General features: G+C 37.4%; 1 protein-coding gene across 1 annotated transcript in view; it reads left to right on the forward strand.

Annotated features, from left to right (window-relative positions):
* The first annotated feature begins 381 nt into the window (after positions 1–381).
* ephb4a (eph receptor B4a) overlaps positions 382–17,073 on the forward strand; it is a 45,228-nt gene continuing 28,536 nt past the window's right edge. The window contains exon 1 of the mRNA XM_084414426.1: positions 382–1,373. Coding sequence (XP_084270552.1) covers positions 1,292–1,373 — 82 coding nt within the window. The 5' untranslated portion in view covers positions 382–1,291. The remainder of the gene's footprint in view (positions 1,374–17,073) is intronic.

A 17,073-nucleotide genomic window follows, 5' to 3' on the forward strand; every position in this document is an offset into this window, starting at 1 on the left:
ACATGTCCAAAAAGCTGTAGGCTAATTAGATCAGTAAAGGTAGCAATTTCAATATTGGACTTTTTCTTAAAAACTTTATTAATTTTGTTAAAACGGAAAAGTCCATTTAAAGATATCTCTAAACAGTTCGCTATTTATCACAGAGCAACTTCAAGAGGGAAAAATGTGCAACATTACACAGCCTAAATACAACGACCTAACTAACTGATCAGAGAAGACGGACAAAATATTATCGTAAACGTATGTCGGCTATTTTTCGTCCCAAAATGTGTTTGGTTTTTTTGGTTTTTTTGTCCGGCATGGTGAATTGTCCTATAGTGGAGGGGTGCTTGTGGAGGAGGTGCTCTGAGAGGAGGAGACTGTTCCTCCAGTCGCATTGACCACACATCTGCTGCGAGCTGAGGGCTGAACACCTCGTACCAACTTCTTGGATTTGCCGAGATTTCTTTTTCTCATCTCGAACGCGCTCGCCGCGGGTTTCGCGATTATTTTGACGAACTACTCCGCGATTTTCATGCATTCGCCATCGGATAAGCAGCACGATGTTCGCTCGTTGAGTTGGCACATGATTGCATTCAAACATCGCTTTTATTTCACAGGATTTTTATGTTTTTAAAGATCGGCTACAAAGGTCGTGGTGGATTGACTGTCGGAGAATTCGGTGGTTGGATGAGGACGTCGATGTGATTTAAACCCCAGCCGAATACGAACATTTATTTCTCACTGCTCGTGAACGAAGTGGCCTATCGGATTTGTTTTAATTGGTGGATTTTAAAAAGCCATCCCATTTCAGAGGGGAAAATTAGGACAAGTCGACCGACACCCCTCACAAAGGGGTTCCGCACAGCCGAGCGAACGGCATGTTGTTACTCCGTATGTTTTTGGCAAAACTGGCACATGTTTGCGTGTAGATAAAGAGGTCGTTTGGGAGATTTTCTGGTATTTGAAAACATGGACATTATTTTGCCTATCGATTAGCATATAAAGTTATAAGTGATTTTTAAACTCTTTTTTTTTTAACCTATCGATTTACATTTTGATCAGCTGAATTTGTGTTTCTATAACAAACTTCACTGATACAGTTGATTTCGTTTTCTCCATATGATAGTCTGAAGTTAAAAGTTTTTCCCTCCCCTCCCGTGACTTGGTGGCTTTTCTCTATACTGTGAAGAATCCCACCGTGCGATTGTTCATTCCTGATGGGTACAAGACCCAGCTGACGATTCTTGAACCTTCACACTGTTTGCCCATCTTTGTAAACATTCCCCAGTGAAACACTCGTGATTCCACGATGGAGCTCTTCTTCTCCAGGAATGTGTCCGTGCTCTGGATTATCCTGCTGGAGTTCCTGCTCAAATCAGTGGCGGAGGAAGGTAACTCACTCATTTTATTAAACGCAACTACCTGTTGGCTCCTTAAAGATGAAGACGGATTGCTCTATAAAAGTGTTATAACATTTGATGTTAACCAATGATCTATGGGCTATAGCCCTATATAAAACAAGAGCAATTTTATTTATTCACTATGCATACTATGTTTTGTCTGGCCATCCCTGATGGCAACCATAGCCAGCAAATATGTCTATATGATGTGTGTAGATAACATTTTTTTTTAGTGTTTGCACATCTGCAATATCCTAGATGTTTCCTGTCAGATGTTATAGGCCTATAGACATTTAGAAGATGTCAGAAGTTTATGATTTACAATTTGTAAAACTGCTTTTTAAAGGATGTTTATCAGATGTTAGTACACAACAGATATTTTCCAGATGAAGCGCTCTTAAAAAGACATCTAGAAGACGTAGGCCTAACGTGTGCTATCTGGGATTAAGACCTGATGTTTTACAAGCTCAGGACTGAGAAAGCATTCAAAGTGTATTCGATGGCTAGTTAGCAGTAGGCCTACTCTGGGTTATGTATAGGCTAAATACATAATTTATTACACATGGTCTGTTTTATTACTTAGGAGACGCACTGTGAGATTGAGAGTTATTAAACGCTTTTGTTTGTTGTAGTTGGCGTGTTTGTTTAGCTTTATTGATGCAAGGAACAACTGAATAGACTGGTTTTGTTATTGTTTTATTTCTCCTTAAATTAATCCGTTTTTTTATACAAAGGGACCCCTCCAAAACGGGTTGGTTCGGGGTGTCACTTGAAAAGTAATAATTATCTCCTAGAAAGAGCGAATATAAAGTGGAGACAACGTAGAAGTGCATTTATAATGGCCGCTACACCCCTGCATTCACATCTTCTCGTTTAAAGTGCTCTTTAATAATCAATATAATTACTATGCTCCTGTAATCACTATAGACTATGCACTTAATAACATTGATTTCATTCTTAAGCCATTCCTTTGTCTTCTTCTGTCCTTTGAAAATTGCCATTGGGTGGGTCAAACAGGAGGCACAATAAGTGCAGCTCAAGTAACACGCAAATGTTAAATTACAAAGAGGATGGGCGATATATGGACGTCTTGGGTCGATAGAAATTTGAGTACTATAATTGTCGGGGGACATTCCATCCAGTAACCTCAATAAGTAGTCATTCTGATCGGTAGAATGATGAATGGTTGTTCATGGAGGTTTCAGCCTGCAATGAGAAAAAGATAGAGAAAGTTGGGTTTGAGGAAATGTGGTAAAGGTGACTGCACGCATACCTGTTGTAAGTCTACCGGTTTGCCGCAGGCTGCTTAATCGATGGCGGATGGACGATTCGGATTAGTTCCGCATTACATGGCGCTGTGCACACACCTGCTCCCCGCTTGCCGAAATCAATTAACCGACCTGTGTGACAGACACGCACAGGTGATGCTCCTCCAACAGCAACGCTGTCCAATTAATGAGTTATTGACGCATATTTCTGTCGCGGTAATTAGCAGATGAGTGTCAGAAAACCGGCAGCTTGCGCTCTCAAGTGAGCAACGCGTTCAATCCGGAACGGAGACTGCAGAAGAGATCTCTTTATGCTATTTGAGTTAAGAACTTTAATGTACTGTACACGAAGCAGTATTTTGCAATACGTAATTAAATATAGCCTAGCTATATTTTTAAGTAGGGCCTAACAAAGATAACCTTTCCCCTTCCGTTTTGTGTAGTCGCGCCTGCGTCAGACGCTTTTCGCGGTTATTCTTAGTTATTCGAATATTCGTCTTGGTGTGTCTACTTAGAATTGCTTGTTCCTTTCCACTATAGAATAATGCAATTTAAAAGATAATTGTGACTTTTTATCTCACAATTCTGACCATTTTTCTCACAAATGCGAGTTTATATCATTCAATTCTGAGAAAAAGCGTAAAAATTGCGAGATAAAAAGAGGCAAGCACCTTTTTTTATAAGCTTCCATTGGAAACAGTTGGCTTCCAAGGAAAACCTTGTCTGTTACCGTTAAAAAGCAACTAATTAATCTCTATACTTTACTTGCTTTATTGGTGATTGCTTATAGTTTTAACAATTTCTGTTGTTGTTTTATTAACACATTGAGCTTCTCTCGAAAATTCTCTTACTGTTGTAGATGTGTGTTTTTTTGTTTTGTTGCAATGAACTATATGAACTAAAAAGTTAAAAACTTGATGACAAGCATGTTTTAAAGCAAACTTATGTTGTGACCTGTGACCGTTTTTAGACCCTATCTGTGATTTGATTAGTTTGTTGTTTAAGCCATAATGAAAACTGTTTTTCTCTCTTTTTTACGTGTCGTTTTATTCTCATATATGGCAAGTCATTTGCAATTTTGGCCCTGGCTTCACACCAGAATTTTGCTAAAATGAACGTCCATCTCATTAACTGTACCCAATAATTGTCTGAGGTTGGGGAGGGGGTTGCTTTGGCAAGTTGTAAAGACTAATATGGTGAAGTCAGTAACAGAAGCAGCAGGGGGTAGATTGGATTTGATTCTGTAGTAACTCAAACCCCTGTGTGAGATTAAACTAATGCCAGATCTGTGAGGATCACTGCACTGATCTCTAATTCCCTTTGTGAGGAAATATCAGCTAAAAAGAGAGAGAGGTAACAATGGCTTTCATGTGAGGTCAGAGCTCAGGAACTCTTCTGTCTTCCGTCTTCTGTTACCCTGGAGCAAAAAAGAGCTTATCCATTTCACCTTCTGTCACTTATTCACATATTTCTCACTGTCTCACTCATCTCATCTCTCTGTTATACGCACATGTGTTCAGTCTCATGTATTTGCTATGTTTGGAATGGAATGATGTACTATGCAGTGTCTACTGTCTTCTGTTTTTCTTAAACTGCATGTGAAGCGGTATACAATGAACTTCTCAGGCTACACTCTTATCACATGGCCACACTAAAAGCAACAGTTGATGACCTTTTTTAATCCAATTTTGGCAGTCCAATCATGTCATTTAGCTTCAGTTTTACCATGGTCAGATGCATACAAGAAACTTGCTTACTGTGTACAGTATTCATACGGCAGTAATAGTTAATAGTTGTCATGTGCCCTTCTCAACAGAGATAGTTCACCCAAAAATGAAAATTTTGTCATCATTTACTCGCTCTCAAGTTGTTCCAAACCTGTATGAGTTTCTTTCTTCTGTTGAACACAAAAGAAGATATTTTGAAGAACGTTGGTAGCAGTTGACTAGCCATTGACTGAAAAAATCTTCAACAGAAGAAAGAAACTCATACAGGTTTGGAACAACTTGAGAGTGAGTAAATGATGACAGGATTTTCATTTTTGGGTGAACTATTCCTTTACATGGTATTTCTGTGGTTGTCACAAATGTGAGATTGAGACGTTTTATTTATTATCTAATTTAGAATTTCATGTTTAATTCAATGCGTTACTGTCTGTTTCTTTGTGATTGTCTATTAAATTTATCAGCAATTTCCGAGTTAAAATTGTTTCGACGCCAATTTATTTAAGTGTAGTGATGCAAAAAAATTCTTCTCTTCTTTTTGTGGTTCACCCGTTCTTTTTGGCCGTGGTGAAGTTTCCTCTGCTCCTCTCCCGCTGCAGAAATGCACATCCCTCCCCAGAAATCCTATTAAATGGAACTGATTTTTATAAGACGGGGATTTGCATTTAAAGCAGCGCTCTCCTCTCTCTCTCTCTCTCTTTGGTTGTTAATCCTGTGATTAGCCGCTTGAAGATTTAAACTGCAGCTCTGCGCTTCATCTCTAATCATCAATCCTGCACCTTTACTCTCTACAGAGTTTCAACAGTATGTTTGTCTCAAACCCAGAGAGAGTCCTGTGTGTGTGTGCATGGCGGATCTCATGTGGAAGGAATCCTTTTTCAACTTTTTCAAATGTGTGTTTTTGTGTTTGAGTGTGTGGTTGGCATTGCCCCGGTTGCTGATCCAAACACTGTGCAGATTGATAGGATGATAACAGAGCTCAAGCAGCTCTTGTTGGGATTGGACTCTCTCTCTCTCTCTCTCTCTCTTTCATGTCTCTTCAGCCAGTGCATCAGTGTCAATACCGCCCTGATGGATGAGGGGCTGACAGCATAAGAGTCTCTCTTTTTATCCCTTTTCTCTCTGTCACCATCATTGAATCCCTCCTACACGCCTCTACAAGCGGTTGAGAAACACCATTTAGCATGAGAGGAGACCTTTAACCCTTCACAATCAGTGCAAAAGGAAGAGAACCGATCAGATGATGGAGGAACTCTAATAATGTAGTGGGTCATTTCTGTAAGTGGGCAGGCATTTGTGTGGTGACACATTTCATTGTATAGAGTTGCATAGAAAGGTTTGGAAGGATCATGGTAATGTAATCCAACCAATTCCAGCTTGCCTCACTCTTCCAACAGTTGTCCAGGATTGATTCAAACCAAACCTATAGAGCCGATTAGAGACACTTTACAGCCCTGATTGGATCATGGCAACCCTCACACACTGCAAAAAAATAGGTCCTGAAATATTTTTTCCCAGTCTTGTTAACTGTAAAAATGACTAAATATCCCTGAGGCACAATCCTTGGAGCAAAATTATGTAACTATCAAATTTGCTTTCAGAAAATCTTGAATTAAGGTTTTCTGACCTCACTGGCAAATTCTTTTATCTTGTTTTATGGACGTCTGTAAAAAGTGACTTTAGAAAAAAAGACTTAACTTAAAAAAGTATGGAAACCTGTTGCCTTAAAATTATTAAGAACTTCATGCGTGAAGTGAACTGAACTTAACAATTCCACATAACAAAAAACAAACAAACATTTTTTTCAACTACGCATGGTTTAATTACTCATTTTAAGGCAATTGGTTTCCTCACTTTTTTAAGTTGTCAACTGATACCTTTTTACAGTGTACAGATATTTATGAAAAATAATAATATTTGCTGAAGTTAGGTGTGCCGCTGACGATTACTTCTTCCTCTAGTCATGTCGGGTCTGTTTCAACTTGTGCAAACCGAATCAACTTGTGCCAGACTTAAAAGATTACTTTACTCAAAAAGTTTCAGTACATTCTGTAATCATTTACTGAACATGATGTCATTCCAAACCTATAAGAGTTTTGTTTGTCTATGAAACGCGAGATTTCTGTCCCTCCGTTGAAAGTCCATTCCAACAAATATTTGATATTTCAAAAAGTTCATAGAGAGATTGTAAAATAAATCCGTATATATCGAGCAGTTAATCCATTGATCGAGCCACATACACAGAGATCATTAAATATACATGTTTGATTATCACTATTTATATGTGATATGAAAGTCTAAATAAAAATCTGTTCATTTATAAAGCAATCTATTCACATGGATTACTTCCACAATCTCTTTATGAACTTTTTAAAGTGTGAAAGTTTTGGGTGAATGGACTTCCAATGGATGTGCCGAAATCTCAGGTTACATAAAAAATATATGAATGTGTTTTGAAGATGAATGAAAGTCTTATGGGTTTGGAACAACAAGAGTGAGCAATTGATGACAGAATTTTCACTTTAACACCATTTAGTCGAGTATAACATATGATTGTCAGTCCTGGAACATCATTCTTATCAACCAGGAACAGCTGGAACATCTTCCTATAATGTTTGTGGTTTGAGGTTTGAAACTATGATTGTTTGATAGTATTGTTGTTCTGCCAGAGCCAGTTTGTCTCCTTCACCCTTAGGAGTGAATGTTGTGCCCGTATGAAATAATCCCTTCACTTCCACATTTTCAGTCTGTCAGATAGACTTCATGAACTGTTGGATCTGGTATTAGTTAATTGAGCAGCTCAGGCAGTTTTGCTGCTCCTGAAATATACCTAATATAAATATACCGAAACGCTTGGCTTGTGCGACACTACACCAAAATGTGTGCTCACTCAAAGATATTAGTACTCTGAATTTGTTCTCTCCAAACCATAGCATTCAGCTAAATTGCCAAACACTTTTCTTACATCAAACTAAAAAAGTATTTTTGATTATGAAAATCCTATATATATATATATCCACTGGTTGGTTAATCTGCAGATTTATAAGACACTTTTAGTATCACTAAACACTAAAAACACAGTTAAAAACTCTTGTCTTGCTGCAAAATCATCTTGACATCTTTTATCCTGTTACAACTCTATTTATCTTTACCCATGGGATGAACAAATTACTTGCTGACCAATTTTTCTCTTAGAACTGTATCACGTACATCTACAAATCTTAGTTTCATAAGGAAATAAACGATATGTTTCCAAGTAAGGAATATGAACCTTTTCCACTAATCTTGTCGTATATATCACATACTTTTCAAACACAGCACAGGCTTTCTTCTCTGAACCGTGTGTTAGTTCTCCCATTACGGCCCAGTGTGGGATCTCTGTTATCCCCCCAAAAATGAGCCTGTTCTGTGCTTCTCCCGAGCTCGCTCTCCCCCACTTCCCCCCCGCCGGGGACTGCACATTCAAAGCCATTCGTCTTCTCTGCAGTTCACAGCACGTTCCTCCCGCTTCTGCTCTCCTTCTCTCTCTCTGTCCTGTATACCTGCGCGACCCCCTCCCTTTTCTTTCCCGATCCATCTTTACTGGTTGTGTTTTGTGATTTGTGTATGATAAGAATGCTAATTAAGGCAAGACACTCCAGGCAAAGACATTGTTTTTGTACTGGTCAAGATTGAGCCAATTTGGGCTATTTTGCTTCCATAATTTTAGACCAGTGGAAAGAAAACGTCCAAAATACACATTTAAGTGTTTCTTTTATTACACTTTATCTATTTGCATCTGCAGATTCAATTACAATACGTATCATTAAAGCCCATTTGAGTTTTTTTCTCCTGCGCTGAGCCAGGAATCTCCACGTCAAGCACTTTACATTTCAAATTAAACGAGTTTTTTTTTCTCCAGATTGCACTCCTAAAAACATGGGGATTTTGTTTTCTTCTGGCTGTTGACAGTATTTTCTGATTAAGGGAGTGATAATAATTTAAGAGATATCCCAAATCCTCCTTGTAAAAACCTTTAACTCTAATATGTCGTCAACCTGGCTTTATCCAATGTTCATATTTCTGTTCTGGAAGTTTATGCAAATTAGTGCAGTTTCCCCGACAGCGTTTAAAAGAAAAAAGTTGCCTGCCACCGCCAGCATTTTTTAATAATTTTCAAAAAACTTTCATGGCCCCCAGAATATTTAGTTGCATGAAAGAATATCTGAACATGCAATACATCAAAAGAAAGATCAGAGTCTCTGCTTATAAACAAACACACAACAAAAACTTTTTATTCTAGCTTCATTCACTCTTTTTTAAGTTTTAAAGGGGTCATGAACTGGCTTTTTAAACAATTTTATATTGTTGTCTGAGGTACACTTATGACGTTCGCTTGGTTTTTACATTTAAAAACATCAAAATGAAAAAGTAATAGGCTATTTTCTAGCCTAGCTACTGAAACGCTCGGTTTTTATGGGCGTGCCGCATTGAAGACTTGGAAGTAAACGCCCACTGCTATGATTGGATAACAGTTTTGCATATTATAATGAGTTTCATGTAATGCGCGAATCGGTGGGCTAAACAGGCAGTGTTGAAGTAGGCGTTGATCTTCTTCTGCGGAGGCGGGGTTTGATACCCTTTGACCTCATAGATCCCCACTTTGAAAAACCTGTCGTTCGCTGTGCCTGGTGTCAATAAAAGCTTTTATTGGACTAACAAGGAAGTTTTCAGCTCTGAAACTTACAGGATATTCTTATAGTATGATGACCTCTTATATGTCAAAAGCTCAAGGAAAATTTGATTTCTCAGTTCATCACCCCTTTAATTAAAAAAAGCAACATTTCACACAAGTTTTTTTGTTAAAGACTACAACGTGCATAAGCAATGCTTCTACCACTTGTTTCTGCTTCTTCTTCTTCATCTGTGTTTCGATCAGAAGATTCAGGGTAACACTTTATTTGACAGTGTCTTTGTTACATATGTTACATGTACTACTACTTACCATAGTAATAACAGTAAGTTATGCATAATTACATGCAAATAGCCCTCAACCAAATCCTAATTCTACCCTAACCCTATAGTAAGTACATGTAGTTAATTAATATTTAAATATATAATTACACTGTAACAATGACACCTTGAAAATAAAGTGTAACCAGATTCTGTGCTCTTTCAGGAAAGGAAATTCTGTCAATGGCGGGGAAAGAGTTAATTAGAAATGTGTAATTGGCATATTTAAACAACATTTCAGAAAACTTGAATAACAAAGAAATGCCTTAATGTACCGTGATTAATCGACTATAGGGAAAGTATGGTAATATCTATTCGGGTTTTTTTAAGCCACATGTTTTGTCTTGCCTTAAATCCATAAGCTGCCCTAAACGTAATGTAAAAAAACTGATTGGTTGATGTGAATGTTGCACACATCCTATTTTAGTAAATCACATTAAACACTATGAACATAGGTCCTTGTGAATTAATTACACTGATTAATGCGTTGACAGATAAACCGCAGGCATAATTTAATCATGAAGACCCTTTGTTTAGACAGATAATGAAAAACAGAGACACATTACTAAATGTTCCTCACTAAGGTCTCCGAGTGCCCTTAAAACAGGTCAGGTGTGTGTGTGTGTGTGTGTGGGTGGGTGTGTGTGTGTGGGCATTGACAAACACATGGAGGCTTGTGTTTTCCATACACACCCTGTAAAAAAGGAATTGTTGAGAGAACACAAAAATTCAACGCAACATGATGCATTCAGGTTTTTAGGTTCCCTCAACTTCTGTCTTAATATGGTCTTAAAATGTGTTTGTTAAAATGCATCATTCATCCAATCAGCTTCAGATTTCTTACTCAGGAAATTTTCCAATTGGTAACAACCATTGTTGGTCTAACAATGTTTTTTATGTAGTTTAAAGTAATTCATATGTTATTAATATTTGTGTCTCAAACGGTCCCATAAGCAACGAAAATATGTTGTTGCTTTATTATAGTTAAGAAAAGCTACGACGTGGACTTGTATACACATTTATTTAGCTCAATGAGGGCATGCCAGAATTGTTTTTAATATAAAGTTAATTATAAATTCTACAATTCTAAAAGTATATCCCATTTCCATTTAATTAAAACAAAATCATTGTTTTTATAAATTAGGAAGTCCCCAAAGGGGGAGGGGGTTTGATCATATTTAGATCACTTCTGGGTACAAGTTTGTCCCCAAAGAATAGCTAAATAAACACACACATGACACGACTTGAAGAGGTCAGCATGCGAAGTCATAATGCATAATGTGTTTTTATAAGTGTGAGATTTTAGATTCGTTCTGGGTAAGCACACGTTGCCTTCGCTCTCTGATCTTCAGTGGAAGCTGGGGAAGAAATCGAGGGATCAGGAAAGAAAGGAGATGGAGGAAACAAAAGATTGAAAGAGGAGAGTCATGCAGAGAGTGTATTATGTATCAGATATCTGCTGGGGTTATACTGGGTCAGTGTGTGTGTGTGTGCGCGTGCAACAGACAGGAACAGTCTGCTTTCTCTATTCACACACCAATCAAACCAGCACGGCTTCTGGCTGCCAATGACACTTACTCAGTGTGTGTGTGTTGGAGTGGATATGATTAAGGGTCAGTTTTTATGTGTGTGTGTGTGTGTGTGTGTGTGTGTTCATGATGTACCGTGTGAGCAGCCATATGGGGATATAATGATAATAAAAGCTGTGATGGTCGCTGATGGCCTGCACATCAATAGAGCTCGAGAGTTCAACAGATTGCAAAGGAAGTCCTTGGCTATGCTGGGAATGAAATATTAGTTTACAGCATATGTGCACTCAGAATACACTGCATACGGCCTGGTATATGAACTGTTTTTGCAATTTTATACCATTTTGAGTGTAAAATCTTTAACTTGTATCAGATTATTGATTAATAAATCAAGAAATAGGTGTTGGTTCGTCACATCCGGAAATGTAAGGTCAAGTTCAGCGCATTGGCGTTTGGGATACAGTAGTACTGTATATATGCACATTTAGGTGAATGTAGATCGTTATACAGATAATATAAGCCAACAGATGCTGTGCATATATGCTACAATAATAGTATGATGATCTATTTTTGGACATGGGTGCTCTTTTAGATAAGAAAAACATTCAACACTCTCAGAAAATAAAGTACATTATTGTACCTTTAGGGGTACAATGGCTTGTCACTGGGGCTGTACCCTCAAGGGTACAATATTGTACCTTAACCTTTAAAAGAAACGGTACATATGTACCTTTTAATGCTTTTTGACCCTCAAAAAGGTACATATATGTACCTAGGGGTCCACTAATAAGCCCTATGAGTACGTTAGTGTAGATTGTACCTTGGGGGACAGAAATGGACTCTTACTTTACCCCTATTTCTGACCGTGAAGGCCCAAAACATACTTTATTTAGGTCTGAACTTTAACGATTCTAACTACCCAAGCTTGATTTCAAGCATCTTCCTTCCAAATGAAATACTTAATCCAATGGAAGTGAATTCAACACACACACACACAATAGCAATAATCAGTTTACTGTTTCAAGTCATACTATCATACAAACATTTGAAGCAAACTCATACGTAGGGCTGCAGAGATGACGTATTTGTGTAAGACAAAGCCCGAGTTTTAGCACTTCCTGAAGTCAATGGGTTTTGGTTAAAAGGTCTGTGGTGAACAAAAGCTCAAGATATTTTCACGTTTTATTCTACAACATAAAATACATCAGTGATACCCCTTGTGCTTTACTTGTCTTGAAAAAGGCTGTTGCTAATACATATCTAAATGGGACTAAAGAGGTTGTCGGGACATTAAACTTCATCACTACCTTCCGGGTCGGCCTACAGAAATATGTAATCTCTGCAGGGTTGTGTCGGCCCGTAAGCACTGAAGTTTGCCATTGCCACAGTAACGCAATAACACGAGTTAAATATGAACAACAGGGCCATACGCTTTCAATGCACTTGGCAAGCATTTGCATACACACATAGAGAATGTTTCAGGCTTTACTATTTTTTTTGTGTGTCAAAAGGCAAACAATTTCTGTATTTCTCTCTCTCTCTCTCTTTCATTTTCCCCCAACAGCAATACAAGTGCAAACACTGTCTAGTGTGTGTTTGCTCATCGGCTGAATGCTAGGAAACAAATCCACATTCAAAGATGCGTCAGCCAAATGAAGTATGTAAACGAGTTGAGACGAGAGAAGGATTGTTCATTTGTTTAGCGTGGACTTAGGAGCGGTCCACTTTCCTTTCACATATCCCTGTCCAACGACGCTATAGAAAAAAAAAAAAAACGTAAGCAAATGATTTCTCATGGCGGTCTATTTCAGAGACAAAGCCTTGTTTTCATGAGATGGCTTGAGAAGTTGCAGATGTTTCGTCGCTTCAGTGAGTTAGGCTGGTCGGCTTATGCTTATGTAGTGAAAGGTTGTTTGTTTTGGTACGTTTTTTTGTGTGTGTAAATGCTCACAGTTTGCTTTTTCATAGCTCAGTAAGCCAAATAAAATATTAAAGATGTCTTACTTGTTGGCTCTCTTTCTTAGGGGAATAGAAGCTAATAATCGGATGGTCAACTTTTTGTCCAGTCCCTGGCTAATTGATTAGTGAAGTCGACTAGTGAGATTTTCTATTAATTATATTGACTATTATACTATTTTTAGCTAATAAAAGTCATTCTTAGCATGTTAAAACCTCTTTAAAAATGTATTCTCTATATTGATTCCTTTGAAAGCTCCACTGCTACAAAAAAAAATTCCAATTGCTAACACACAATCTTGCAAACTAGGCTGGTTTTATCAAAATACTTAACATAATTCACAAAACCACACACCCAAACTGCAAAATACCTAATATATCCTGCAAAATGAAGCATCAAAATCAGACTTTTGCACGAAATGGCACACACTTCATTCATATTACCTGATTTTTGTCTAACCAACTACACACTGTTGGGCATAATGAAAAGCACTCTCATCTTTAACATGCTTTGCCATAATACTAAAATAGTTCAAATTGTAGAAAATTCTTCATATTGTTCACATGCACAGAAATATTTGCAGATAACACACACATGCTGTTGAAACATTTATTTTTGTATTTTTCAACAAGTCAGTGCAACATATGCACAGCAGAAATATTTACACTGGACTGCACACAAATATACTCACAAAAAAAAAAACAGTAAACTGAAAAAGATTGAAGTGTTAACAATGAAGCATTGATGTGTTTGGTCAGGTGACTCATGTATCGGCCAATGGAGTGTCATTTTGAATGGCAGTGTTTTGAAATGGCAAACATGTGACTTTATGTCAGATTGTTGTGTCTTATGCAGAGAACCATGTTCAGTGCTTTTAAAAAGTGCCATTTTGAATTGCAAAATGTGTGTAAAGCAGAAAATGTGTTCAGACTTTTGGAGACTTGAGAAGAGGTTTTGCTCTGTGTCAGTTTTAATAATTGTGCTGTGCATGTCATTTTAGTGTGTTAGCAATTGGAAAAAACTGTAAGTAGACTTTTAAAAGTGTACTTTCTTTAAAGTGCATTCTAAATCATCATGTTTTAATAATATTTTGTCATGCTTTAAAGTAGTACATTTACTTTGATGTGTCGAGTAACATACACGTAAAGTACTTGATTATAATTTTAACTGGAATGTGTAGTCCGTATTACAGTTAAACTTAATATTTTTCAAATGTACAAAATTGCAAGAAATGAAAGAAAAGACATGACATTTAAACTATATTTCGGTTTACCATAAATGCTTATTTAGCAGTACACTTTAACCATATTTCAAAAGTAAAAGCAATTATGAAGTTACTTAAGATGCTCCCTACTTTACTAGGTCAAAAAACACTCTAAATTCCAGATAGTTGCATTTAATGTAAATGTAAACTATCATCAATTTGAACTTAATTGCATTTAACGATTGTCTGAAAGCGTGTAGATTATTTACGTAATAACTATTCATGTTAAAAGTTATCGCCTTTGATGAAAGATTACAAGGACAAACTGGTTTTCTTTGGAATAAGGTGAACTGATGAATTGTTGGCGATAAAACGAGGAATGTTCAGTGAGAAAGTAAATACGATCCATTTTGATCTCCTGTTGACTTAAACACGACTAATCGTTTAGACAGTGATTTTGCAAAGGTGTAGTTTTGCTCATCCCTGGCAGTATCAGTCGTCCAGGTGTGCTTCAGTAATTAAACTCTCAAACGTGCTGTCACGCTACAGTACTCATCTCTCTTCACTATCTGTTCATCTCCATCCATCTCTTTCTAATCCCTGTTTTCCCTTTCATCTCTCCTCTGCCACTCTTTCTCCTTGGCCTCTTTTTTTTCCCACTCCCTTTCCATTTTACATCCCTCCCCCTCCTTTCACTTTCTCCTCTCGTTCTCTCTCTTTCAGTAATTGGCACTGTCTCTTTTCCTTAATTAAAGCGAAAGACTAATTGTAGCCCGGTGCTGGTCTTCTGTCATTTACCTTTGAGAGAAAGTGAGGATGTGTCTATAATTACAGAGGTTTGGAGCGCAGATAGGAAACACTCAAGGCATGATATCCTACTCAAGGTCACGTACCACAGTGTGTTTTACAATCAAAAATTCCTGTTAGAAAAACACTTTAGACTTCTCTAAGATAGCTTGGAGATCAAGTAGAGAACAAATGGAGGCTTTTGCTTAAGTCTTGGGAAAAAATATCCTAGCAATCTCACTCAATAATGTTTATGTTCTCGGATCTCAAAATATCAAGACTTTGATTTGAAATGTTTCTGAAATTTCTCATCAAAATCTCCCAGGACTTAGTGAGCTTGTTCTCTTTCTTGATGTCGGCAGATTTATACTTCTACTGTATATCAACAATTGTTTGACTTTTATATTTTGAGAGCTCCACCTGAGCGGTGAAAAGGAACCTCTGAGCAATAGTTTTCCATGGGCTGGCGTGTTTTCTAGACACACACTCATACAGAAAACAGTCATAAACTAGGCAGAAACATGAAGCAGACAAACACTCATGACTGCAGAGGTGAGAAACAAACGAGTCACACACACACACACGCGCGTCTTAACATGCCAACATGCTCAGACACAAACACAGAGTCCTGTTTGCCTTTATTCATATCATCAAAGTCAGGAAATATCCGATTATTCAAACATACACTACTGTTCGAAAGTTTGGGGTCAGTACATTTTTTTGTGTGTATTTGAAAGAAATGAATACTTTTATTCAACATTAATGCATTAAATGTATCAAAAGTTACAGAAATACAATTTATAATGTTGCAAAAGATTTATATTTCAAATAAATGTTGTTCTTTTTTAACTTTCTATTCATTGAAGATCACAGTTTCCACAAAAATATTATATGTTTTCAACATTGATAATAATCAGAAATGTTTCTTGAACATCAAATCAGCTTATTGTGATGATTTCTGAGGGATCATGTGACACCGAAGAGTAATGATGCTGAAAAATCAGCTTTGAATCACAGGAATAAATTACATTATTCAAATTTTAAATTGTAATATTTCTCAAAATGGCTGTTTTTACTTGGTTTTGATCAAATAAATGCAGCCTTGATGAACATAAGATACTTCTTTAAAAACAGTCTTCCCAATCCCAAACTTTCAAATGGTAGTGTACCAAGTTACCTGTTGGAGTTTACCAATTGTTGGATTGTCTGGATAACATAGCTCAGATAACTTGATGACAAATGTTCATATAAAAATTTTAGATATTTCACTGCAAACCTTTGCATGTTGTATTTGAGACATTAAAATCTCTGAAACTCTAGCATGAGATTTATGAGATTATTGGGGTCTTTTTCTCAAAAATGTACTTTTAAGTCACCATTAGCTCTCCATTTAAACTCACTGCTTTATAGGAGACGAAAATTGAGTTTGCTAAAGGTTTATCACTAAAGAGAGAAAGAGTCATGTGGTACGGTGTGTCTAAATGGGACCACTGCATTAAATGGGTGAAAAAAAAACAAGCTCGGACAGAAATTGGCCACCGGGAGCTTAATCCATCAGAACAGCAGCCGGTGCTGGGGATGATATCAGGCCAAAGACTCACTGACAGGTGTGTGGTGTGTGTGTGTGTGTGTGTGTGTGTCAGGTGAATGATAATCCATGTGTCAACTTTGGAGTCTCGCTGTGTCTAACCTATTTTTTTGAGGCGAAACACACACACACACATGCACTTTTTCCTGCCCCATTATAAGTAATGATAGAGTAGACAGCAGGAGATAGTCCACTGTAATTACATAAAGGAACACACACACACACAGCGAAACAGACCATAATCTATCACATCACACATCGTAGTCCAGTAACCTGGTACCATACACACAAACTTCATGGATGAATGCCCATGTTATGTTTCACACAAGCAAGAAAAGACAAAAAGTGCCCCTGTTGTGCTATTTTAAAGGCTCCTAATCTTATTTTGGTGTCTCCTACAACATGTTTACAAGGTCCAAGGGTCAAAAAACACTTTATTTTTCTCATAATATACAATGAAGCATCACCTCTTTTCTCTGAAACGGTTCAAGGATCCGGTGTCTATAAACCCCGCCTCTCCGAGAGCCTGCTGTGCTCTGATTGGTCAGATGGCCCAGTCTGATGTGATTTTTAACTAACTCTGTTTATCTGCACTTTGATCTTTGAAACTTTGCAGGCCTTTTACAAACACAAACAGCGATAA

This window comes from Rutilus rutilus (genome assembly GCF_951802725.1).
Source record: "Rutilus rutilus genome assembly, chromosome: 7".
Lineage (NCBI taxonomy): Eukaryota > Metazoa > Chordata > Actinopteri > Cypriniformes > Leuciscidae > Rutilus > Rutilus rutilus.